Source organism: Pristiophorus japonicus, chromosome 1 (assembly GCF_044704955.1).
Source record: "Pristiophorus japonicus isolate sPriJap1 chromosome 1, sPriJap1.hap1, whole genome shotgun sequence".
NCBI lineage: Eukaryota > Metazoa > Chordata > Chondrichthyes > Pristiophoridae > Pristiophorus > Pristiophorus japonicus.
Window position 1 is genome coordinate 338,606,141 of NC_091977.1, and position 27,860 is coordinate 338,634,000.

Sequence of the window (27,860 nt, forward strand, 5' to 3'; positions counted from 1 at the left end):
TTCATGTTCCATTGAGCCAAACCTTATTGCCTTTTTTCACATGGATTCTTTTTTCTCTAATTCAAGATTTTTAACTTTAGTAACCCAATGAGACAGCACATCTACAATGGGTCATCCAACATTCAGAGGAAATAGCATGGGAAGATTTCTTGTGGGACATTTACAAGGATACTGGAGTAATCGCCTTCATCTTGCGATGAACGTCATAAGATCCTTATCAGGAGCCAAGGTTGACAGACCCTGACTTAACTCACTGAGGACTGGAATGAGCTTTTCAGCTTTCAAAAAAAAGTGCATCATTACTATTAAATTGTAACTACAAAAAATAATTTAATGCCTATTTCGAACACTGATAATATAAGAACTGTAAGTTAAACAAAGAGAATAAACCAAAGCCATCTTCAAAATGTCAGTTAAGTTCTTTGGTTTCTATTAGGTCGAAAATTGGATTTTGGTTGGAATTTTGTTTTGACAAGTTTTCCACCATCTTTTCTGTTTATTTGTTTGTTTTCTGCATAGTGTTGAAAACTACCAGTTTAACTAATATGTAATGGAATCAAACCAAATTTAAATGATGCAATCTTCCATTGTAATATTCAAGTAAGGGATCACCAAAGACAAGTGCTGTGGTCTGCCTATGAGGTGACAATTTGTGTTCCATGGTGACTGGCAGTCTCGCAACTCCTGCTTGAATGTTGGCTGGAATTCCCTTTGTAAGACCCGCAAGATCTTCCCTCATTTGATCACATGTAATTCAATCCATGGGTCACAACATAATGTGCAGCACTCGCTGTGATATTTTAATTATCCCACATAATGCAACCATTCTGAAGCCCAAAGCTCTCTAGTCTTTGACCCACATAAATATATGTGCACTCCTAATTCATTATTATTCTTGCCTTGAAGATTAATTCATCAACATCTTTATCCACATTATCTGTCTTATGCACTAATATTTCTGGTGCTCATGAGCTCCAACATGTCTGTCCAGTTCACTGTACTCAAATCTGTTAGTCAGTGATTATAATCAGGCTGATTATATCATAGATATCTAAGATTTCATCACATGATCTCCCCTTTGGTACTTCTTCTTTCCTCTGGCTATTTCATCTTCTAACTTTGGCCTGCCACATAGCAGCTGGTAGCACTCGAGTCAGGCATTGTGGTTTCAAATCCCATCCCAGGACTTGAGTACATTATCTAGGGAGTGCTGCACTGACAAGTGAACATAGGAACATGAGTAAGTCATTCAGTTGGCATTTGTAACTCCATCTACCTGCTTTGGTTCCATATCCGAACAAAAATCTATCAATCTCTGTTTAGAAATTTTCAATTGACCTAGCCTCAACAGCTTTATGGTGGAGAGAATTCCAGATTTCCACTACTCTTTGTGTCACAAAGTGCTTCCTGACATCATCCCTGAGCAGCCAAGTTCTAATTTAGATGAAACATTAAACTGAGGCTTTAGCTGTCTGTGCAGGTGGACATAAGATATTTTATGGCGCTACTTAGAGAAGAGCAGGGGAGTTTCCTGGTATCTTAGTTAGGGTTGCCAACCATCATGGATTGTCCGGAAGTCTCCTGCAATTGAGGATTGCTCTCCTCTTGTTAGCAACTTGGGAGAAAAGTACTTTGTATTTGGGGTTCGCAGAACTTAAGGCGTCTCTGTTGTCTCTTGCAATTCCTGCCCGCACTTACCTGGTGGTGTTTGAGGAGCCTGTCTGACTGTCTCAGCCAGTCCCTACCTCCCAAAAGTAGTCTGCAATTTCTACGTAGCTAGTCCCACCCTGTGACTTCGTACTTCTGTTCAAGTTATGGTGTGGATCAGGGCCAGCTAGCTCTGTCCAGTCTGCAGTAAAGTCAAGTAGGCATACTAGAAATTTAGTCAGCCAACATCGTCATTAGTTTATTTCTTGAAGTGTATTTACAGTAATTGGTGAATAACAATTTCCACAACTCCATGCTTGCCATAAACTATTGTGGGAGTTCTCACACATCTGAATTGAGTCCAATTTGTGGTTTTAAAAAGAACAATTTTTTGCTGTAAGTTGTTACTATTTTTTTCTACTTTTTCTTGTCTGAAGCCTTGTTATGCCATACAGGATAGACAGAGATTTGACAACGCCTACCCATAGTTAACTATTGGGGTGCAGCTGAGAGTGGGCCAGGGGACTCTCCATGAAATTCCCTCACCTCCTAAGAAAGTGCCAGACCTCCATTCATCAGCTGTCAGTGCCAGACCTCGACTCATGACTTGTCAGTGCCCAACAACACAATTTTGATTTGAAAATTCAGTGTGTGGGAAATCACAGTTGCAAATCAGCCTCCCATCATTGAGTGATGGAGCACATTAAAGCCCCAAATATCACCAGACAGGCTCTTGGATCATTATTTTCCTCCTATTCTTGATTTCTCTCCTAACCCTCCTATGAAAAAGCATTGAGACATACTGGGGTTCTAATATGATTCCAAAACATGTGTGTCCAAATTGTATATTTAATTTTAAAAACAATCCAGTCTGTAATGTTCAAAACACAAACAAATGCCTACAATGCTCCACTCCTTGACTTGATATTGGTTGTTTGGTCATAAAGCAAGTTGCTGGCAATTGGAAACCACTTCTTGCTCTCAACCAGCCAGGTCCCAAGCAGCCAGGTCCCAAGCAGCTGGCAGCACACCAGCCAGGTCCCAACCAGCCAGGTCCCAACCAGCCAGGTCCCAACCAGCCAGGTCCCAACCAGCCGGCTCCCAACCAGCCAGCACCAACCAGCCGGCTCCCAACCAGACGGCACCCAACTAGCCTGCACCCAACCAGCCGGCTCCCAACCAGCCAGGTCCCAAACAGCCGGCTCCCAACCAGCCAGGTCCCAACCAGCCGGCTCCCAACCAGCCGGCTCCCAACCAGCCGGCTCCTAACCAGCCGGCTCCCAACCAGCCAGGTCCCAACCAGCCGGCTCCCAACCAGCCGGCTCCAAACCAGCCGGCTCCAAACCAGCCGGCTCCAAACCAGCCGGCACCCAACCAGCCGGCTCCAAACCAGCCGGCTCCAAAGCAGCCGGCACCCAACTAGCCGGCTCCAAACCAGCCGCACCAAACAGCCAAATCTGTCTTTGCAGCCCTTCGTTCCCTTACATTTTTTATCATTCTCTACGTAATTTTTCACCCAGACATCAAAGAATAATTTCTAACTCATTCAGATGCTTAACTCATATAATTGTAAGTCTTAATTCTCCACTGGTATATATTTGTATTGCTGCTACAAGAAAATGGCAAAACGATATTTTTGCCCATCTGCAAGTGTCTAAAACTTGCCCAAAAGCTTTCTGTCTTCGATTTGAAAGTAATTGCACAGTATTTCGATTTTTCTATCGAAATACTAATGAAATAAATCCTTAATTAACTATGTTTACTTAATTTACATTGACCGAGGCCTTGGAAATCTGATTGCATCACTTCCTGTAGTGTCCATTACACAGGTGTTAATAATTTGCTTATTCTATTCATAACTAACTGCATATATAAGTATCATTTGAAACAGGCATCATGACCATATTGCAGGAATATTTGGACATCTCTCCCGAAAACTCAGCTCAATTGCTGCCATTGTAAATGTGCTCTGCAGTGAACCGAATAACCAAGGCTGCAGAGAGCTTTAAATTAATTAGTGGCGGAGGGGGAGGGGGGAATGGTTCAGGTGAGCAGAAACCTAAAAGCTCAAAGAACAAGGTGAAGGCAATAGAGCAGGGTAGCATTGGGGGAAACGAAAATCAGAGCGTGACAGTAAGGGACAGAATCTATAAACATAAGAGTGTATCAGAAACTGGGGCCATAACAGAAGAAAATGGTAAGAAAACACATTTAAAAGCTCTTTATCTGAATGCACGCAGCATTCATAACAAATTAGATGAGCTGTCGGTACAAATAGTTACAAATGGGTCTGATCTGGTAAACATAACAGAGACGTGGTTGCAAGGTGACCAGGACTGGGAATTAAATATTCAGGGATATTTGACAATTTGGAAGGACAGACAGAAAGGAAAAGGAGGTGGGGTAGCTCTGTTGATAAAGGTTGGAATTACTGCAATAGTGAGAAACGATATTGGCTCAAATGAACAGGATGTTGAAACAGTTTGAGTGGAGATAAGAAATAATAAGGGGCAAAAATCAATGGTGGGCATAATCTATAGGCCCCTTAACAGTAGCAACTCTGTTGGTCGGAGCATAAACCAGGAAATAGTGGGGGCTTGTAAAAAGGGAACAGCTATAATCATGGGTGATTTTAACCTCCATATTGATTGGACAAATCAAATTGGTCAGGATAGCCTTGAGGAACAGTTCATAGAGTGCATAAGGGACGGGTTCCTTGAGCAATATGTAATGGAACCAACCAGGGAGCACGCTATCTTGGATCTGGTCCTGTGTAATGAGACAGGATTAATAAACAATCTCCTAGTAAAGGATCCCCTTGCAATAAGTGATCATAGCATGGTTGAATTTCAAATTCAGATGGAAGGTGAGAAAGTTGGATCTCAAAACAGCGTACTAAGCTTAAATAAGGGAGACTATGACGGTATGAGGGCAGAGTTGGCTAATGTGGACTGGTAAAATAGATTAAAGTGTAGGACGGTTGATGAACAGTGGCGTACATTTAAGGAGATATTTCATAACTCTCAAGAAAAATATATTCCAGTGAGGAGGAAAGGGTGTAAAAGAAAAGATAGCCATCTGTGGCTAACTAAAGAAATAAAGGATAGTATCCAATTAAAAACAGGGGCATACAAAGTGGCCAAAATTATTGGGAGGACAGAAGATTGGGAAGCTTTTAAAAGCCAGCAAAGAATGACTAAAGAAACGATTAAGAAAGGGAAGATAGACTATGAAAGTAAACTAGCACGAAATATAAAAACAGATAGCAAGAGTTTCTACAGGTATATAAAAAGGAAAAGGGTGGCTAAAGTAAATGTTGGTCCCTTAGAGGACGAGACCGCGGAATTAGTGATGGGGAACATGGAGATGGCAGAAACTCTGAACAAATATTTTGTCTCAGTCTTTATGGTAGAGGATACTAAAAGTATCCCAACAGTGGATAGTCAAGGGGCTATAGGGGAGGAAGGAACTTAACACAATCACAATCACTAAGGAGGTGGTACTCAGTAAGATAATGGGACTAAAGGCAGATAAGTCCCCTGGACCTGATGGCTTGCATCTAGGGTCTTAAGAGAAGTACCGGCAGGGATAGTGGATGCATTGGTTGTAATTTACCAACATTTCCTGGATTCTGGGGAGGTCCCAGCAGATTGGAAAACTGCAAATGTAACGCCTCTATTTTAAAAAGGAGGCAGACAAAAAGAGGAAACTATAGATCAGTTAGCCTAACATCTGTGGTTGGGAAAATGTTGGTGTCCATTATTAAAGAAGCAGTGGCAGGACATTTGAAAAAGCATAACACAGTCAGGCAGAGTCAGCATGGATTTATGAAGGGAAAGTCATGTTTGACAAATTTGCTGGAATTCTTTGAAGATGTAACGAACAGGGTGGATAAAGGGGAACCAGTGGATGTGGTGTATTTGGACTTCCAAAAGGGATTTGACAAGGTGCCACATAAAAGGTTACTGCACAAGATAAAAGTTCACGGGGTTGGGGGTAATATATTCGCATGGATAGAGGATTGGCTAACTAACAGAAAACAACGAGTCAGGATAAATGGTTCATTCTCTGGTTGGCAACCAGTAACTAGTGGGGTGCCATAGGGATCAGTGCTGGGACCCCAACTATTTACAATCTATATAAACGACTTGGATGAAGGGACCGAGTGTTACGTAGCCAAGTTTGCTGACGATACAAAGATGGGAGGAAAATCAGTGTGTGAGGAGGACACCAAAAACCTGCAAAAGGACATGGACAGGCTAAGTGAGTGGACTAAAATTTGGCAGATGGAGTATAATGATGGAAAGTTTGGCAGAAAAAAATCAAAGAGCAAGTTATTATTTAAATGAAGAAAGATTGCAAAGTGCTGCAGTACAGCGGGTCCTGGGGGTACTTGTGCATGAAACACAAAAGGTTTGTATGCAGGTACAGCAAGTGATCAGGAAGGCCAATGGAATCTTGACCTTTATTGCAAAGGGGATGGAGTATAAAAGCAGGGAAGTCTTGCTACAGTTATGCAGAGTATTGGCGAGGCCACACCTGGAATACTGCATATAGTATTGGTTTCTATATTTAAGAAAGGATATACTTGCATTGGAGGCAGTTCATAGAGGTTCATTAGGTTGACTCTGGAGATGAGAGGGATGACTTATGAGGAAAGGTTGAGTAGGTTGGGCCTCTCATTGGAATTCAGAAGAATGAGAGGTAATCTTATTGAAACGTATAAGATTATGAGGGGGCTTGACAAGGTGGATAGAGAGATATTTCCACTGATAGTGGAGACTAGAAATAGGGGGCATAATCTTAGAATAGGGGGCCACCCATTTAAAACTGAGATGAGGAGGAATTTCTTCTCTCAGAGGGTTGTAAATCTGTGGAATTCGTTGTCTCAGCAAGCTGTGGAAGCTGGGTCATTGAATAAATTTAAGACAGAGATAGACGGTTTCTTAACTGATACGGGAATAAGGGATTATGGGGAGCGGGCAGGGAAGTGGACCTGAATCCATGATCGGATCAGCCATGATCATATTAAATGGCGGAGCAGGCTCGAAGGGCCATATTGCCTACATCTACTCCTATTTCTTATGATCTTATGTTCTTTTGTACACTCTGCAGGATAACCTTGCAACACGATTTTATGTTTTTTGATTGATACTAAGTAAATACCAAAGCTAATCATTCTATTTTGCCTGGAGAAGAATAGCACAACAACATTATATACTGAGTATAGCTCCCTCCACACAGTATCATCAAATGCTCCTGGGTGAGGTACAGCTCAGGTTAAATACAGAGTAATGCTCCCTCTAGAATGTACCATCAAATGCTCCTAGATCAGGTACAGCATAGGTTAGATACAGAGTAAAGTTATTTCCACATTAAAACTCTAGAATTCCAAAACATGCCAGCAGATTCCTATGTTTATTTACAAAGAACAAATAGCTGGATTGAAAGTGACCTTTCACTCATCCACAACTCTAACTCAATTGGAGCCAACCTTTCAAAAATGTAGTACTGCTATTGGTGCCAACTGACATTTAACTGGTCAAAAAACTTCCCGTAGAGAAATATAATCCCACACTGAAAAATAATAGTGGGTAGACGAACTATCCAATTGATAGAGTAACTGTTAGCCAAATACTTTGTGAATAAAAGCTAAAAGGAATATCGGAATTGGTATATATGTAAACCTGTAAATACCTTGTGTAACCACCAGAGGGCTCATCCCCTGGAGTCCCAAGGGATCCCACAATCCCTTGGGAGCACCGGTACTTATGGAGGCCTCACAGGCTGTAGAGGCACTTTGGAGACCTGCAATAAAAGACTAAGGTCACACTTTACTTTGAGCTCACAGTATCTGGTCAGACCTTTTATTCATACATAACAACTGCCGACGAGATACAGATGACGAACCCAACGATGCAGAGAACAGTGGGCATCCTGGAGAAATTTTCGGAGGGAGATGATTGGGAAACTTTCGTGGAGCGACTCGACCAATACTTCGTGGCCAACAAGCTGGAAGGAAAAGCGAACACTGCCAAACGAAGGCCGATTCTCCTCACTGTTTGCAGGGCACCAACGTATGGCTTCATGAAAAATCTGCTTGCTCCAGCGAAACCCACAGAGAAATCGTATGATGATTTGTGCACACTGGTCCGGGAGCATCTGAAGCCGAAGGAAAGCGTTCTGATGGCGAGGTACCAGTTCTACACGTACAAGGCCAGGAAGTGGTGAGCTATGTCACTGAGCTAAGACGCCTTGCAGGACATTGCGAATTTAAAAGACATTTGGAGCATATTCTTTGTACTTGGCATTGGCCATGGAGTGATACTTCACAAACTTTTGACTGTAGAGACTCCAACCTTGAGTAAAGCCATAGCGATAGCCCAGGCGTTCATTGCCACCAGTGACAATACCAAGCAAATCTCTCAGCACACGAGTGCTGCTACAAGTACTGTGAACGAAGTAATGTTTTCAAATCGCAACCTACAGGAAGGCCTCACATGCCTGCAGCTGCACTTCCGCAGATGTCTCAGAGTTCACCATCAAGGGTGATGAATGCTAGGCCATTAACACCTTGTTGACGCTGCGGGGGTGATCATCATTTCCATTCATGCCGCTTCAAAGGATACGTTTGCAAGGGCTGTGGAACAATGGGACATCTCCAACGTATGCGCAGGTGAGCTGTAAATCCTGCTAATCCTGCAAACCACCATGTTGCAGAGGAGGACAGATCCACGGCAGATCACGATGAACCAGAGCCTCAGACTGAAGTGGCAGAGGTATATGGGGTGCACACATTTACCACAAAGTGTCCCCCGATAATGGTGAAGGTTGAATTAAATGGACTGCCGGTGTCAATAGAGCTGGACACGGGGCATGAGCCAGTCCATTATGAGCAAAAAGACTTTCGATAAATTGTGGTGCAGCAAGGCCTCAAGGCCAGTCCTGACTCCCATTCGCACTAAACTGAGAACTTACAGAAAGGAAATTATTCCTGTAATCGGCAGTGCTACTGTAAAGGTCTCCGACGATGGAACGGTGCACAAGTTACCACTCTTGGTGGTACCGGGCAATGGTCCCATGCTGCTCGGCAGGAGCTGGCTGGGAAAGATACGCTGGAATTGGGACAATGTCCGAGCGCTCTCGATGACACTTTGTGTGCCCAGGTCTTAAACAAGTTCCCATCACTGTACGAACCAGGCATCGGGAAGTTCCAAGGAACAAAAGTGCAGATCCACCTAATTCCAGGGGTGCGACCCATCCATCACAAGGTGAGAGCAGTACCGTACATGATGAGAGAAAGGGTAGAGATCGAGAGATTGAGCTAGACCGGCTGTAACAAGAGGGCATCTTTTCACCGATCGCGTTCAGTAAGTGGGCCAGTCCGATTGTTCCAGTCCTCAAGGGAGATGGCACCATCAGAATCTGTGGTGATTACGAAGTAACTGTCAATCGTTTCTCCCTGCAGGATCAATACCCACTACCAAAGGCAGACGACCTATTTGCGACACTGGCGGGAGGAAAGACGTTCACAAAGCTGGACTTGACCTCGCCTACATGACGCAGGAGCAGGAGGAATCATCGAAGGGCCTCACCTGCGGCAACACGCACAAAGGTCTCTCCATTTACAACAGATGCCCGTTTGGGATTTGATCAACCACGGCGATATTCCAGAGAAACATGGAAAGCTTACTGAAGTCGGTCCCGCGCATAGTGGTCTTTCAGAACGACATCTTGGTTACAGGTCGGGACACAGTCAAGCATCTGCAGAACCTGGAGGAGGTTCTCAATCGGCTCAACCGTGTGGGGCTCAGGTTAAAATGATCGAAGTGCATTTTCTTGGCGCCTGAAGTGGAGTTCCTGGGGAGAAGAATCGCGGCGGACGGCATCAGGCCACCGATTCGAAGACGGAGGCAATCGAGAACGCACCGAGGCCACGGAGCGTGACGGAGCTGCGGTCGTTTCTAGAACTCCTGAACTACTTTGGTAACTTCTTACCGGGTCTCAGCACACTGTTAGAACCATTGCACTGCGTAAAGGAGATGAATGGGTATGGGGTAAAAGCCAAGAAAATGCCTTTGTAAAAGCTAGAAAACTTATGCTCAAACGAACTGCTTGAGTTCTATGATCCAAGTTTGGTACTAGCATGTGATGCGTTGTCATATGGTGTCGGGTGTGTATTGCAACAAGTTAATGAATCTGGGAAATTGCAACCGGTTGCTTATGCATCCAGAAGTCTGTCTAAGGCCGAGAGGATCTACAGCATGACTGAAAAAGAAGCGTTAGCGTGTGTTTATGGGGTAAAGAAAATGCATCAATATCTGTTTGGGCTCAAATTTGAATTGGAAACTGACCATAAGCCAATTATATCCCTCTTTTCTGAAAGTAAGGGGATAAATACGAATGCATCGGCCCGCATCCAGAGATGGGCGCTCACGTTGTCCGCACACAGCTACACCATCCGCCACAGGCCAGACAGAGAAAACTGTGCCGATGCTCTCAGTAGGCTGCCATTGCCCACCATAGGGGTGGAAATGGCACAACCCACAGATTTAGTCATGGTAATGGAAGAATTCGAGAGTGAGCAGTCACCCGTTACCGCCCGACAGATTAGAACCTGGACGAGCCAGGACCCCATACTGTCCTTGGTAAAAAACTGTGTGCTTCATGGGAGCTGGTCCAGTGTCCCATTAGAAATGCACGAAGAGATAAAGCCGTACCAGCGGCGCAAAGATGAAATATCTCTAGAGGCATACTGTCTTCTGTGGGATATCGGGTAATGGTACCCAAAAAGGACAGGGACACTTTCATCAATGATCTCCACAGTACTCACCCAGGCATTGTAATGATGAAAGCGATAGCCAGATCCCACGTGTGGTGGCCCAATATCGATGTGGACTTAGAGTCCTGCATGCACAAATGTAACACATGTTCATAGTTAGGCAATGCACCCAGGGAGACGCCACTAAGTTTATGATCTTGGCCCTCCAAACCGTGGTTATAGGGTCCATGTCGACTATGCAGGCCCATTCTTGGGTAAAATGTTCCTAGTGGTTATAGATGCATACTCCAAATGGATTGAATGTGAGATAATGTCGGCAAGCACATCCGCTGCCACCACTGAAAGCCTGCGGGCCATGTTTGCCACGCACGGCCTGCCTGATGTCCTTGTGAGCGACAACAGGGCGTGTTTCACCAGTGCTGAGTTCAAAGCGTTCATGACCCGCAATGGGATCAAACATGTTACATCTGCCCCGTTCAAACCAGCATCCAACGGTCAGGCAGAGAGAGCAGTGCAAACAATCAAGCAGAGCTTGAAGAGGGTAACTGAAGGCTCACTGCAGACTCGCCTATCCCGAGTCCTGCTTAGTTACCGCACGTGACCCCACTCGCTCACTGGGATTCCGCCCGCTGAACTGCTCATGAAAATGGCACTTAAGACAAGGCTCTCGTTAGTCCACCCTGATCTACATGAACAGGTAGAGAGCAGGTGGCTTCAAAAAGTACATATCATGATAGAACAAATGTGTCACGCGAAATCGAAATTCATGATCCTGTATTTGTGTTGAACTGTGGACAAGGTTCCAAGTGGCTTCCCAGCACTTTTGTGGCCAAAGAGGTGAGTAGGGTGTTTCGGGTCAAACTTTCAAATGGACTCATCTACAGGAAACACTTGGACCAAACCAAACTCAGATTCACAGACTATCCAGAGCAACCAACATTAGACCCTACCTTTTTTGACCCCCCAACACACACACCAGTGGCAACCGACACAGTGGTTGACCACAAAGCAGAACCCATCACCCGCAGCAGCCCAGCAGGACTCACCATACCAGGCAGCCCAGCAAGGCCAGCTGCACAGCAGCCCAGCGAGGGCCCAACAAACGATTCACCAAAACTAGCAGTTGCTCCGAGACGATCAACCAGGGAAAGAAAGGCCCCAGATCGACTCACCTTGTAAATAGTTGACTTTGGTGGTGGGGGGTGGGGGGGAAGGGGGGAGGGGAGTGTTGTTATATATGAAAACCTGTAAATACCTTGTGCAACCACCAGAGGGCTCATCTCCTGGAGTCTCAAGGGATCCCACAATCCCTTGGGAGCACCAGTACTTAACGAGGCCTCACTGGCTGGAGAGGCACTCTGGAGACCTGCAATAAAAGACTGAGGTCACACTTTACTTTGAGCTCACAGTATCTGGTCACACTCTTTATTCATACGCAACAGGAATAGCCTGTAAATGTAAAACAATCCCCTCCAGCCTTGGGGTTACAGGGATGGGGAGGGGATGATCGAAGGCTGGAGGGGAGATCAGAGTCTATGGGGGAAGAAAGACCGGAACATCCAGAGGGGAGGGGGGAGAATGTGACTCTGGGGGGATGTATCTGATGCGGTGGGAAGGGGAAAGCTGGAACCAGCAAGTAAGTGGAAAGATATTTTTATTTACCTACTAGATCCAGCAGTCCTCGCCTTCCTTTAGCTGCCGGGTTAAATTTTAAATGGAGATTAAATCTGAGGCACACAACTTGCCCCCTGCCCCACGTTCATTAAAACCAGAAGTGGGTGGGTTTGAGGCAAGTTTGAGATTTTTAACATTTTAACATCCCACCAGACACAAACCCACCCATTTTAGAAGGTTTTGGTTTTGATAAGCTTCTAAAGTCAGGCCAACTGGAATTTAAGAAATGAATGACTCTGAATAAATTGGCTCCTAAACATTGTAGGGATTGAGCCTTTCAGTCCCAGTAATGAAATAAAGGGGAAGTTGTGGGGAAGGTGGCTCAGCTTGGATCAAGAGTCATCTTTGATTGAAAGATGGTAGGAAACAAGTCCAGATAAATAAACTTCACATTTTCCCATTAATGTAATGGCGTTGTGAATTGGAATGCCTTGTTGGAGGCAATGGTGCCATTGGTTGGTTATCTCCAGCACAAGAAGTGTTCAGAACTATTTTGAACCTTTTTCTAATAAAAAACCCATCTATCTGAAGTTGATTCTGAATTATTGATAGGAGCCGATTCCTCTTTACATTGATTGCACTTGTCATTTGTAAAGTGCGATATCTCGCAGAAATCATGTGATGGACGCAATGCCGGACAAAGTTCCACTGTCATGCTAGGTTTCAAATGCAAATATCCTAAGGGTGTAAGAGCATCTGGAGAACATATGGAAGCACTAATTGACTTTTAAAAATTGAAAGTTCTTTGATTTGCATTTTTAAACAAAAGGACAAAAGATCAATGCCGAAAATACTTCAGCTATAGCTAAGCAAATTCTAGAATAACACAGCAATCAAAGAAATCAACTGATATCTTCAATTCCCTGCACTGGATTAAGTTCTCAAATGTTAGGTGGGCAGCTTTCAGAGTTAGCTATGCACTGTTCACTTTCAGAAACTGGAAATTACATCTGTATGTTGTTAAAAGCTCTGTCCAAGCAACACTGTCCTAACGCAAAGAATTTTTGTTCAAGATTCTGTCATAGCTGAGACAGAAGAATTTAAACAAGAATGTTTAAAGCATCAGTATTTTATTTGGCCTCTGTGGTCAAACGTGAATAACCGGGTCTGTACTTCATTCCCTTCCAGCAGAGCGCAGTCCTCCTAATAAGGTGTCACTATACTATACTGTCACTGAGGCACTGATGTGAAGTGATCCCAACCTGACACCCTCATGCAATAAAGTCAGTGGTGTCAGATCCTCTCCATTATGATTTCTCAATAGACCAGAGTTATACTGTAGTATTATGTAACTCAAATCAGGTGTCACACTATTTCAGAAATGCCCACGTGATTGCAGGGCTTTCAGAGACATTTTAAGGCCTTGAATGGAATTGTTGTAATGTTAAGAAAATGCAGACACCCCCACACTCTTGAGCCTTAAAGGCTTGTTGCTGGGAATAGCAGATCTCAACAACAACTTGCCTTTATCTCGCTCCCTTAACATAGTAAAACGTCCCAAGGTGCTTCACAGGAGCGTATAAGAACATAAGAACATTGCAAGTAGGAGCATGAGTAGGCCATTTGGTCCCTCGAGCCTGCTCTGACATTCAATAAGGTCGTGGCTGATCTGATGTTGGACTCCACTTCCCCGCCCGCTCCCCATAACCCTCGACTCCCTTATCATTCAAAAATCTGTCCATCTCCACCTGAAATATATTCAATGACCCAGCCTCCACAGCTCTCTGGGGCAGAGAATTCCAATGATTCACGACCCACAGAGAATAAATTCCTTCTCATCTCCGTTTTAAATGGGCGACCCCTTATTCTGAAACTACTATGCCCCAAAATTCTAGATTCCCCCTTGAGGGGAAACATCCTCTCTGCATCTACCCTGTCAAGCCCTCTCATAACCTTATACGTTTCAATAGGATCACACCTCATTCTTCTAAACTCCAATGAGCATAGGCCCAACCTGCTCAACCTTTCCTTATAAGACAACCCCTTCATCTCAGGAATCAACCTCATGAACCTCTCAGAACTACCTCCAATGCAAGTATATTCCTCCTTATATAAAGAGACCAAAACTGTATGCAGTACTCCAGGTATGGTCTCACCAATACAGTTGTAGAAGGATTTCCCTACTTTTATACTCCATCCCTCTTGCAATAAAGGCCAACTTCCATTTGCCTTCCTAAGTACTTGCTGTACCTGCATGCTAACTTTTAGTATTTCATGTACAAGGAGCCCCAGATCCCTCTGTACCACAGCATTTTGTAATCGCTCTCCAATTAAATAATAATTTGCTTTTTTATTTTTCTACCAAAGTGGATAACCTCACATTTTCACAAATTATACTGCATCTGCCAAATTTTTGGCCACTCACTTAGCAGATTCATAGCATCCTCCTCAAAACTTGCTTTCCCACCTACCTTGTATCATCAGCAACTTTGGCTGTGTCGCAGTTTTTGTCTACCTGTGTGTCGGAGATGCAGGTGCAGCGCTCCATTGTCACTACATTTGGCTGCCAATCAGACTTGGGTCAACGCATAGTATTACAGGCCACTATCTGCGCATCGCAGTTGGTGTCAGATTTTTAGTTGCAGCCTTAGTCCCCTAATTCTCTTCTGAGTTTTGCTCTGCCAATGAGCATCACTTCACATTCAACTTCTTCCTCCTAGGGAGAACATCTATTGGACACGATACATTGGTATGATGGCTGAAGATTCAAATGGTGATAACTAACTTTTTGCTTAGTCGTAACTTAGAGGGAGGAATGTAAGGCATGGAAAGGGTGAAGATTCACTAGAATAATACTAGGAATGAGAGACTATAGTTATGAAAAAGGTTTTAAAAATATATATTTTTCCACTTGAACAGAAAAAGTTAAGGGAGGGCTCCCATACAGGTTTTGAGAGGCCAAATTGTAAAAGATTGGCTGGGAAATTTCTTTGGAGCTGCTCCCACTTCTCCAAAGTTATTTCACTGGAGCTACAGCAAAAACTTTGTTTACATGTCCTTGCCTGTTTAATTTCCATGAGCTTTTGCGCAGCAATTTGCTGTAATCTGCGCAAATAGGGCAAACAACTGTGTATCTCCTTAACCAATCAGATTGAAGCAAAGTTAATGAGCAGCGCAGAGTATGACCCAGGAAGTATCAATTGGCATTGTGAATTAAATTTCAAAGCAGGCACTGAAAGCAAAATAAAGAGAGGGTAAGAAAGATTGGATTAAGAGAGAGTGAGAGAAAAAAGACAGAAAGAAAAGGTTTTAAAAATTATTACTTTAAAAAAAGTCTCAATTAAAAGTTGACGGAATGAGACTCGTCACTTGTAAAAGTTCATTTTCAGTGCCAGAGAAATTGTTTGGACGTACTTAAGACTTACCACACCATTAAAAAGGGTATTTAGACTAAAATAGATAAATCTAACTTTCTGTGGTGAGTTTAGTTTATCTATCACACAAGTGCAATGCACTTGAATGATGAGTCAGACAGCAAGGTGCTGTTTTCAGGAAGCTAATGGTGGAGCGGAGCATCTTGGACAGCAACTTCCAGATTTTGTGTTTAACCACGCATCTGCCCTCGCCTCAAGTTGCTGCGTGATTTGCACATAAATAATGGTTAGCGCCATTAGCCTCACCATTATTTTGAGAGTAAATTCTGACCCATTGGGTGCAAACCAGTGGGAATAAATTCTCCCAGAAATATTCTGTAACGCTCAGTTAATCCTTAAATAGCTCACCAAATCAATATCTAGGGTACAGTCTCCAGGGTCTGTAAAAATGCAGGCAAATGAAGATGGATTTTAACCTTCACAAATATGGACACATTCCAGGCATCAAAGATGAACATGGGCCCTGAAATTTCACAAGAGTTCTGCTGGTTCTGCCGCATCTTCGGTGGAAGACCACCATAACCCGCAAGGAAATTATGTAAATGGCTGAATATAGTTATTTACACCAATATCTCTGGGGGCTCCTCTAGTCTCCTGCTCAAATTAAAGTGGGAGACCAAGAAACCCCTGTGGATAACCAGGGCCTTAAATGCCACCCCTGTTGAATGAGTATCTCACATTTGAGATACAGACAGACCTGTGCAGGATGGAGAGATGATGCTATGCAAACCTCTATTTTTTTTTATTTTGTCATTTCGCTAACCTTTTTGGTCCAGGCAGAAAACTACAGCCAAGGCAGTTGCCGTGTGTTCTGCTGAAAGAAATCAGCCAAGGCGATCCTTAATTCAGCTGTAAAGACAGTCCAGCAACACATGTTCTTCCAATCTCCCCTATGCACTGTGGGGAAGCTTCTGTCCTCCACTCAACAATTTCTCACAGCAGCGCTGTGAAATGGGTCCACGAGCCATAATTTGATGATGCTGCTTATATTTCACCATTGCCTATGTCAATTTCTACCTGTAACAGACTTTGCAGACACAGATTTCACTGATAATGTACCCTCTGGCTTAAAGAAGTTTTGTAACTACGAATTGGAGACAGAAGCAAAAGACAGAAAGGAGATGAGTAAAAGTGGAGGGCAGAGAAACCCAAGGCAAAAAACAAAAAGGGCCGCTTTGCAGCAAAATTCTAAAGGATCTAAGTGTGTTAAAAAGGCAAGCCTGAAGGCTCTGTGCCTCAATGCGAGAAGTATTCGGAATAAGGTGGACGAATTAACTGTGCAGATAGCAGTTAATGGATACGATGTGGTTGGCATCACGGAGACATGGCTCTAGGGTGACCAAGGTTGGGAACTCAACATCCAAGGATACTCAACATTTAGGAAGGATAGACAGAAAGGAAAAGGAGGCGGGGTGGCGTTGCTGGTTAAAGAGGAGATTAAGGCAATTGTAAGGAAAGACATTAGCTTGGATGATGTGGAATCGGTATACCAAGGGGCAGAACACGCTAGTGGGAGTTGTGTACAGACCTCAAAACAGTAGTAGTGATGTTAGGGAGGGCATCAAACAGGAAATTAGGGGTGCATGCAATAAAGATGCAGCAGTTATCATGAGTAACTTTAATATGCATATAGATTGGGCTAACCAAACTGGAAACAATACGGTGGAGGAGGATTTCCTGGAGTGCATAAGAGATGGTTTTTTAGACCAATATGTCGAGGAACCAACTAGGGGGGAGGCCATCTTAGACTGCGTGTTGTGTAATGAGAGAGAATCAATTAGCAATCTCGTTGTGCGAGGCCCCTTGGGGAAGAATGACCATAATATGGTGGAATTCTACATTAGGATGGAGAATGAAACAGTTAATTCAGAGACCATGGTCCAGAACTTAAATGAGGGTAACTTTGAAGGTATGAGGCGTGAATTGGCTAGGATAGATTGGCGTATGATGCTTAAGAGGTTGATAGTGGATGGGCAATGGCAGACATTTAGAGACCGCATGGATGAACTACAACAATTGTACATCCCTGTCTGGCGTAAAAATAAAAAAGGGAAGGTGGCTATCAAGGGAAATCAGGGATAGTATTAAAGCCAAGGAAGTGGCATACAAATTGGCCAGAAATAGCAGCGAACCCAGGGACCGGGAGAAATTTAGAACTCAGCAGAGGAGGACAAAGGGTTTGATTAGGGCAGGGAAAATAGAGTATGAGAGGAAGCTTGCAGGGAACATTAAAATGGACTGCAAAAGCTTCTATAGATATGTAAAGAGAAAAAGGTTAGTAAAGACAAACGTAGGTCCCCTGCAGTCAGAATCAGGGGAAGTCATAACTGGGAACAAAGAAATGGCAGACCAATTGAACAAGTACTTTGGTTCGGTATTCACTAAGGAGGACACAAACAACCTTTCGGATATAAATGGGCTCAGAGTGTCTAGTAAGAAGTAGGAACTGAGGGAAATCCTTATTAGTTGGGAAATTGTGTTGGGGAAATTGATGGGACTGAAGGCCGATAAATCCCCAGGGCCTGATGGTCTGCATCCCAGAGTACTTAAGGAGGTGGCCTTGGAAATAGCGGATGCATTGACAGTCATTTTCCAACATTCCATAGACTCTGGATCAGTTCCTATGGAGTGGAGGGTAGCCAATGTAACCCCACTTTTAAAAAAAGGAGGGAGAAAGAAAACAGGGAATTATAGACCGGTCATCCTGACATCGGTAGTGGGTAAAATGATGGAATCAATTATTAAGGATGTCATAGCAACGCATTTGGAAAGAGGTAACATGATAGGTCCAAGTCAGCATGGATTTGTGAAAGGGAAATCATGCTTGACAAATCTTCTGGAATTTTTTGAGGATATTTCCAGTAGAGTGGACAAGGGAGAACCAGTTGATGTGGTGTATTTGGACTTTCAGAAGGCTTTTGACAAGGTCCCACACAAGAGATTAATGTGCAAAGTTAAAGCACATGGGATTGGGGGTAATGTGCTGACGTGATTGAGAACTGGTTGGCAGACAGGAAGGAAAGAGTAGGAGTAAATGGGTACTTTTCAGAATGGCAGGCAGTGACTAGTGGGGTACCGCAAGGTTCTGTGCTGGGGCCCCAGCTGTTTACATTGTACATTAATGATTTCGACGAGGGGATTAAATGTAGTATCTCCAAATTTGCGGATGACACTAAGTTGGGTGGCAGTGTGAGCTGCGAGGAGGATGCTATGAGGCTGCAGAGTGACTTGTGTGTGGGCAAATGCATGGCAGATGAAGTATAATGTGGATAAATGTGAGGTTATCCACTTTGATGGTAAAAACAGAGAGACAGACTATTATCTGAATGGTGACAGATTAGGAAAAGGGGAGGTGCAACGAGACCTGGGTGTCATGGTACATCAGCCATTGAAGGTTGGCATACAGGTACAGCAGGCGGTTAAGAAAGCAAATGGCATGTTGGCCTTCATAGCGAGGGGATTTGAGTACAGGGACAGGGAGGTGTTCTTACAGTTGTACAGGGCCTTGGTGAGGCCACACCTGGAGTATTGTGTACAGTTTTGGTCTCCTAACTTGAGGAAGAACATTCTTGCTATTGAGGGAGTGCAGCGAAGATTCACCAGACTGATTCCCGGGATGGTGGGACTGACCTATCAAGAAAGACTGGATCAACTAGGCTTGTATTCACTGGAGTTCAGAAGAATGAGAGGGGATCTCATAGAAACGTTTAAAATTCTGACGGGTTTAGACAGGGTAGATGCAGGAGGAATGTTCCCAATGTTGGGGAAGTCCAGAACCAGGGGTCACAGTCTAAGGATAAGGGGTAAGCCATTTAGGACCGAGATGAGGAGAAACTTCTTCACCCAGAGAGTGGTGAACCTGTGGAATTCTCTGCCACAGAAAGTTGTTGAGGCCAATTCACTAAATATATTCAAGGAGGAGTTAGATGTAGTCCTTACTACTAGGGTGATCAAGGGGTATGGCGAGAAAGCAGGAATGGGGTACTGAAGTTGCATGTTCAGCCATGAACTCATTGAATAGCGGTGCAGGCTCGAAGGCTAGAATAACCCACTCCTGCACCTATTTTCTATGTTTCTATGTTTCTATGAATGAGGATGATTGCAACACACAAAGAAAATGGGATACCTCGAAAATAAAAATTCTGAAGGTTATGAGGACTTATATTTCCCCAAGAGGGAGAAATGAGTTTATGATGAAAGAAAGCCATGGTTGCATGGAGAATCAATGCGCCAAACTGCACTCAATGGGCCCAAATTTAGCCCACCGTTTTTTTTGGCACACTTACCTGAGGTGCGCCGACTTTCTGCTCCCAAAACGGCGCCGAAAATGTAGCTCCGTATTCTCCCCGCTCTGTGGCCTCTCCCATGGCTTGGCGCAGCATGGTCTGTCCATTAGGGGGCGGAGCTAGGGTCCTGCACGATAAACAGTGCCGGCAGCTCAACGCATGCGCACTGGAGGTTTCACGCGTGCACAGTAGCTCCTGCCCCCAGCCGGAGGTCCCTCAGAGATGTCCTCGAAGAAGTCCCTGGAGAAGTCCCTCGGAGAAGTACCTCGGAGAAGTACAGTCCAGTCCTCGGAGAGGTCCCTCAGAGAGTGTGTCAGTGCTTTCTCCCGCCCCTAGCCCTGGCCGAAGGGTTTGTCAGTGCGTTCTCGAGTTGGTGTGTTCTCCCGACCCTATCCCCGGTCGAGTGGCCTCCCGCACCGGCCCGGCCCTGGCCGCTGACTTCCCTGGCCAGGTAGGACTGGAGTTTTATTTTTTATTTATTGATGGTTGTGCTTTGTTTTGATGTGGGGGAGCAGGGGGGCGGTGGGGGGCAGAGTGTTTTGACATGAAGGTCAGACTTAAGTTTTATTTTTTATTTATTTTTAAAAAATTTATTATTGATAGTTTTATGCTTCTTGAATGTTGTTGTGAAGGTGTTTAGTGCTTTGCAAGGTCCTCTGTGCTTCCCCCCCGTCCCATCCATCCAGCTCTGGCTACCTGCGCTGATTTCTTAACTCTCCGCAAGGATTTTCTGTGCGGCCACAAGTGGCCACATCCACTGGCCTAAGTTAGTTTGGAGCAACTATTAGCTGTCCAAACTGGCTTAAATGGCCAAAACAGGCGTAGGTGGCTGGTAACGCCACCTTCTGAAAAAAAAACTAAACTAAAAAAAATCATAACTAACTCACTTACACTGGCGCAAATTAAATGTGCAGAATGGGGATTTTTAAGGTACTCCAGAAAAATCAAGTTGCTCCAAAATAACGGAGCAACTCCTGGGCAAAAATGGCGCACCTCAAGGCGGCGAAAAGTTATTTCTAATTGTCTGAGCTCCTCAGGACGTCTTCGGCCGAGGCGTAGCGCAGCACAAGGGGTGGGGGGCGGAGCCAGGTCCCGGAGCTGAAAACAGCGCCGGGACCTCTGCAAGTGTGTGCTACAGTGCCGTGACCTCTGCACATGCGTTCCTCGCAGCTGGAATCTCTGCGACGCTGCGTGGGTGGGGCCCGAAGCACGTCGTCCCTAGCCCTGGCCGAATGGGCTCCCCGGGCATTGAAGATGTGCTGAGTTATCCCGACTCGGGCTTCCTAGAAACACACACACCCAGCATTTTAACGCTCTATCTAGAAATAACATCAGCTCAAAATTTTCAATTTATGGAGAGCATATATTCAAGTACATACATTTGAACTTTGTGCTAGTGTTTCATTATCGCTGGAATGATCCGATTAACTGGGAGCCCAGAAAGCAACTTCTGCCTGAGATGTCTGGGAGGGAAATCATTGGTTTCATTGACAGACCGACTGACAAATCATTCAATGGGAATTAAGTTGGAGGGAGAGCCCACTCACTTGCTGTGGTTGGGAGTTACACAAGCTCATGTTCGGAGTCAGGCTATGCTCTGTTCAGAAGATGGGCACTCAGGCCACGGACGACTCTGAGCTGGACTCAGGATCCATGTCTTTGAACATTCTCTGACAACCACAGATTTCGGCAAAGTAAGGAGATGACACTTCAAGACCGCATCCGCGGGGAGCATGCCTCGACTGGGGGAGAAACGCCCTGCTTTTATTCCGGACTGGTTGGAATTCTAAAAGTGGAATCTTGCAGCCTGGAAGCACCTAAATTAATAAACACCTAAATTAATAAGCGTCTAGGTACAAAATACGCCAATTCCAGTGCATGCTCCAGTCGGCAAGGTAGGACTTTTAATTTTTATTACTTGTTAATTTATTGTTATTTAAAAATTATGATGGTTTCTATGCATCTTTATGGTTAAAAGTGAAGTGTTTAATGCTTTGTAAAATCCCCTAATTTCCCTTCCCCCCATCTCTCGTTCCCTACGCCTGATTTATAAGTGTAGGCAAGGTTTTTATGAACGTACAAAAATCTACACTTACTCCATTCTAAGTTAGTTTGGAGTAAGTTTTCGCTGCCTAAACTTGCAAAACAGGTGTGTAAGTGGCTGGTAACGCCCCCTTTTGAAAAAAAAATTTTCTAAAATGAAACTATTCTAACTAACTAGAATTAGAGCAAAACAAAGGCCGAGAATTACAATTTCTAAGATACTCCATACTAAATTAGTTGCTCCAAAAAAATAGGAGCAACTCGAGCTGAAACTTGAGCCCAATTAAGAGGTATTTTAATCTGTATAAAATGAGTAATAATCTTTCAGACAGGGGAAGGTATAAAAAGCAGTTACTTCTAACAATTAGAAAACTAAAATTGAGTTTGGAAAGTAGGGTGGTAGAAAACAATCAAAACAATGGTAAATCATTTTTTGCTTTTGTCAGGAGTAAGATCAGTTAGAGAATAAATTGAACCATTTCAGTGACTCATGCAGCATTCTAACTGATAAGGGCCTGGCAGAAGAGTTGAAACAGGTACTTTGTATCAGTTTTTAGCTCTCTGAAAGTTGAATCAGGCCCTTGTGTAGCAGATAACACTGAAGCTCAAATGGGTTACTTGCAAGGGATATGGTGCAATCTAAATTTAAAGGGTTCAAGGTGAAAAAAGCATGAGACACAGATTTAATTTATCCTAAGGTACTGATAGAAATGGAAAAGATCATACTTGATTGCCTGGTCAATATTGTCAATAAAGGGCAAGATAATTGGAGAAAGGTGCAAGAGGTGTCCTTATTTTAAAAAGGATAAAAATTACAACCTGGTAACCATAGAAATAGTGAATTTAACCTCTCTGGCGAGGAAGTTAACAAAAAGCATAGTTAGGAATGCTACTAACGATCATCTAGAATATTCGGGTGTGATTTTTGATACTCAACACAGCATGAGAATATGTGTGTGATCTAGCTTTTAGAACAATGTATCGGAGAGATATGGTGGACATTATCTATTTGGATTTCAAAAAATCAGTTGATACAGGTTTTCAAAAAGGGATTCTGTACTAAAATTAAGTCCCATGGTGAGATGGATCGGAAGTTCAAATCATTAGCCGGGGGGGGGGGGGTTAACCCAAAGAATGGGTGGGTTGGGGTCATGTGGGAGTTAAAGTGTTAAGAATCTGACTCCTGACCAGAACCCGCCTCCAAACTTCCCACTTTCGGTTTTAACAGAGGAGGGATGGGGGAAGGATGAGTTGGGGGGGCGGAGCGGGTGCCAGCCAACCCGCTCCCAATTTAATTTCAGCTGCTTGGATTTTGCCGGCCTCGTGAAGCCCGCCAGCTAATGGAAGGCAAGGACTGCTGGATCGAGCAGGTAAATGCCTTGACACTCCCGCAATCAGAGACCACCTGCGAGTCCTTCATACCCCTTCCCAACGCCCCCCCCCCCCGCCCGCCCGATAACCCCATGAGGCCTCCCCCCTCTCCCCCACCCCTCCCCCCTCCACTCATTCGACTTCCTAATGTCATCTGCCTCCCTCTCCCCGTACTCCTATGGCCCCCCCTCATGTGCTCCAGACCCCTCATCCCCACCCTCCTCCAGCTCCTCGTGTTGCTCCCAGACCCCCAGTCAGGAATGTCAACTACCTGCTATCAGGGTTCTGCCACACTAGAGTGCTTGCTGCTGATTAACTCTCTAAGCCCAGCCTCGATGGAAACGATGGTGCAGTAACAGGTAGTGCTACTGAGGACAAACGTCTTTAGTTGTATCCAGGATTTTCATGCCTGCTTTGGGGATACCCGTCTGATCTGTGTTGGCCAGCCTTAGTCACAACTCACTATTATCTTAACCTTTAACTGCAAGCAGAGTAAGCAATCGATGCCACTAAAATAACACTTCACTTTTCCATTCCCAGTCCCTCCCCCCCCCACTCCAATGATCTCCCAGCACACCTACCCCTTGCTTCTCCGGCCCTCTGACAATCACCCAGCATCCTCCCAGCTCCCCACCTCCCACCACTCCTCAGGCCCTCCGATGATCTCCCCCCACCCCCCCACTCCCCCACCCTCATGCTCCTCTGGATCCCCATGGTCTTCCAACCAGCACCCCCGCCCCCCCACCCGACGGGATCCTTCCCTCCCTCCACTCTGCGGCCTAGTATCATCGGCCTCCCCACTGCAGCCAGCCAGCCTCTCAATCTTGCTGGCTACAGGTGGAAAACAGAGTTTTCCAATGCTAATCAGGCACTGTCGTTAAATTCGCCAGGGCCAGCGGGAAACTCATTCTTCTAGATTTCCCAACCACTTCCAAGTCACCCCACTCCCAACCCGCCAAAGTATTAAAATTTAAGCCAGAAAATGATACAGCACAAAGGAAGCCATTTGGCCCATCATAGCTTTGCTGGCTCTTGCTTACTCTTGCTCCTATTTCTTGTACCAATTAATCCCACTCCCCTGCTCTTTCCCTATAGCCCTGTAATTTTTATCCACCTTAGAATATTTATCCATTTCTCTTTTGAAAATTAAATCTGCTTCCCCCACCCTTTAGGCAGTGCGTTCCAGATCACAACAACTCGCCTAAAAAAATTCCTCATGTTACCTCTTGTTCTTTTGACAATCACCTTAAATCTGTGTCCTCTGACCGACCCTTCTGCCACTGGAAACAGTTTCTCGTTATTTACTTTATCAAAACCACTCATGATTTTGAACACCTCTATCAAATCTCCCCTTTACCTTCTCTACTCGAAGGAGAACAAGCCCAGCTTCTCCAGCCTCTCCACATAACTGAAGTCCCTCATCTCTTATACGATTCCAGCAAATCTCTTCTGTAGCCGAGGTCAGCTAAGGCCTAACCAGTTTAGCTTAGCATCCTTGCTTTTGTACTCTATGCCTCTATTAATAAAGCCAAGGATCCCATATGCTTTTTTAACAGCCTTCTCAATTTGTCCTGTCACCTTCAAAGATTTGTGTGCGTACAACCTTAAGTCTCCTTGTTCCTGTGCCCCCTTTAAAATTGTACCATTTAGTTATATTGCCTCTCTTCATTGTTCCTACCAAAATGTATCACTTCACACTTCTCTGCATTAAAGTTCATCTGCCATGTGTCTGCCCATTTAAAACTGAGATGAGAAATTTCTTCTCTCAGAGGGTTGTAAATCTGTGGAATTCGCTGCCTCAGAGAGCTGTGGATGCTGGGACATTGAATAAATTTAAGACAGAAATAGACCATTTCTTAAACGATAAAGGAATAAGGAGTTATGGGGAGCGGGCAGGGAAGTGGAGTTGGCTCCATGATCAGATCAGCCATGATCTTATTGAATGGTGGGGCAGGCTCGAGGGGCCGTATAGTCTACTCCTGCTCCTATTTCTTATGTTCTTATGTAAGAAGGGAATAGATAGCAGCTGGATTTGGATAGCATGGTATCTCAAGAGGACATTTAGGCTCTGAGATGGTATAGGGAAGGGCACCAAGCATGATCTCCAGCTTGCGTGCATTGAATTATAGCGATAGGCTTCAAGCCTTGGACTTGGATGTGCTGGAGAGGTGGAGACTTGGAGGTGAATTGATTCAAGACTTCAAAGGTATTAAGGGCATCTATAACACACAAGTAGATAGACAGGGCCATCTAGAACTAGGGGATCACCCAGTAAACTAAGAAATTAAAGAGTGAGGTTGGATGTGTGGGTCTTAGTTTTCTCAGAGAGTTTGGGGCATCCTGAGGCTTACCTGTGAGAGATGGGAGAGATGGGAGAGAAATTTGTGGCAGATTCTTAAATTGCCTTCGGGTGTTTGAGTTTTTTTGCCTCTTTCAAGAAGTGGGGGAGAGGGGGTAGGGTAAGTACATTGGGATGAGTCTAGCAAAAAAAAAAGTGGGGCAAGTGCATATGGGTCTGATGGCCTTTTCTCATCCTAAATACATTGCACTCTTCAAATGTTAAGTTAAACCACCAAACATGATAACATTTGTTATTACTTTTAACATACCCAATATCACTTCAGAAAATTCTGTAAGAAAATCACATGAGCATTGAAATGAAGCATAATGCACTTCCCCTTCACAATCAGATCAAAGGATAATTACTCAACAAAATTCTGCACTTCAGTCACAATCTATCCATCACTGCTGAAATTAGCCCATTATTCAAATTGTCCTTAGATTATTTTCAGTACTTAAACGGTTTGGCACATTTTTCAATCAATTGCACAGTAATTTCAATTTGATAGCACTGTAAAGGATCACTTTGTGACTGGTTATTATAATGAGATCTTCACTAACCCTTTGATCTATCAAATACTTTGCCAGCTTTCTATTCTTACACAACATCCCCTGAAATAATATCTGTGAATTATTAATATCAGAATGTCACTGTCTGAAAGTGATGCTTCAGATAAAGAACCATCAAATTCCAGTGTCTGTGCAATGAAGTCAAACACTGAACTTGGGTCGGTTTGGTTTGGTTTAGACATAGGCAAGCAATCGCTGCCCTCAAGAGGGGTACAGTGGATGGATTTACCTGTTGCTGACCATGGTGTGTGCTTAGAACTGCTTAGAACTTGCTTTTCATTTAGGAAAATTAAAGTAATAAGTGTAAGCAAGAACATGAATTGTAGCATTTGTTGTACTTAAATATTCTGATCTAAGTTTCACCTGGTTTCGCTGAGCCAGCTTATGTCCCTTTCTCCAGCGCAGGATTGGTTTTAAAGCTGGAAGCTCCTTTTCAGACTTGCCACCGATTATGTGCTTGCCCAAGTTGTATGTCACTTCAAAAACAATTGGTGTTATCACGTCCATCACTTCCCGCTGTAGAAAGAAGCAAATGGTTGTCTTAAGAAACTGCGCAACAAAGCATGACAGGAAACTCCGACAAGGTCTGAGACAATTGGTGAAAACTTGCAGATCAACAACTACGAAGATGTTGTTATTGTGTAACTAAACAGCACTTAGCCCTCTTTCATCCACCTTGCCTGTGTATTTTTCAGCTGGATGGTCTTCAACAATGCAATTGATCTGTTTACACCAGCTGATGATAGCCACAGCTTTAATGGATTGAAAACTCCCAAAGGACCTCTCTACATCACTGAGGTCAAGAATACAAACGCTCATCCCTCTTCGTACCTCTGCGCCCTACTCTGTATCTAAATGTGATGGTTAGTGACCAGCAAGATGACACAAGGAAGGTGAATAAACAGCAACAGGGGGAGAGCTCAGATCTGAAGTTCTAAACAATTAAAACACACGGCCCAAACGGCAGCATGCTGTGGCGCGAGAACAAAAGGTTTTGTCTCTTTACTTTGGTACATCATTGTCCCTTCTTCCTTCCCTACCACATGCACAAGCTCCTTTGGCAGCAGCAGAGTTCTCCACAACAGCTACCTTTGCTGCTATGTCAACGGAAAGCTTGATAACAACAGACCGAGATGGCCAAGGCAGAATGTACAGATTTGACGGTCACCCAGCTGCATGGTCACTTTGCAAACAACGCGTGTACAACTTCAGCATTCGGCCTCCCCACTGCAATGCTGCACTGAAGTGAATTTAAAAGATCAGAAATCAGCAGTGTATCCTTGATTATGCAGTGAAACAAATGTCAATATGAACAGGGCCGAAGGCTCACAACTTGAGCAAAAATCCTCAGCTGCAGAAAGGCAAGACAAATACTTTACCAAATGCTGTGCAGGAAATGCTTCAGATTTATTTTAAATAACATCTCACTGTATTTCAATTCATATCACAATAAACTGTAAAGTGACAAAACTGAATGTCCATCTGTATTTATCAATAGTGACAGAAGTAAACCCTTGGCACCAGTGTTTGGTTCGACTCTTTCTTTTCCTGCACCTGGATGTAAAAAACCCACCTGGAATGCAGCATGTGGAGAAAGACCAGCTGGGGAGGATCAGACACTTGCCTGCTATGCTTTATGTCCAGGTGATCCAATACAACCAGGTGCAGGAACAGGTAAATCAGACCCACCATTTTTTCGCATTATCAGAGTGTTGCAGTATAGAACTTATCTGCTTATAATCAGTATTAGGTATTCCCACCCCACACCCACCT

General features: G+C 44.2%; 1 protein-coding gene across 2 annotated transcripts in view; it reads right to left on the reverse strand.

Moving 5' to 3' along the window:
* Nucleotides 1-27,860, reverse strand: part of itga9 (integrin, alpha 9) — a 499,978-nt gene that overhangs the window by 191,969 nt on the left and 280,149 nt on the right. For both annotated transcript variants that reach the window (XM_070889429.1, XM_070889419.1), the window contains exon 16: nt 26,451-26,603. In XM_070889429.1, the coding sequence (XP_070745530.1) occupies nt 26,451-26,603 (153 nt within the window). The remainder of the gene's footprint in view (nt 1-26,450; nt 26,604-27,860) is intronic.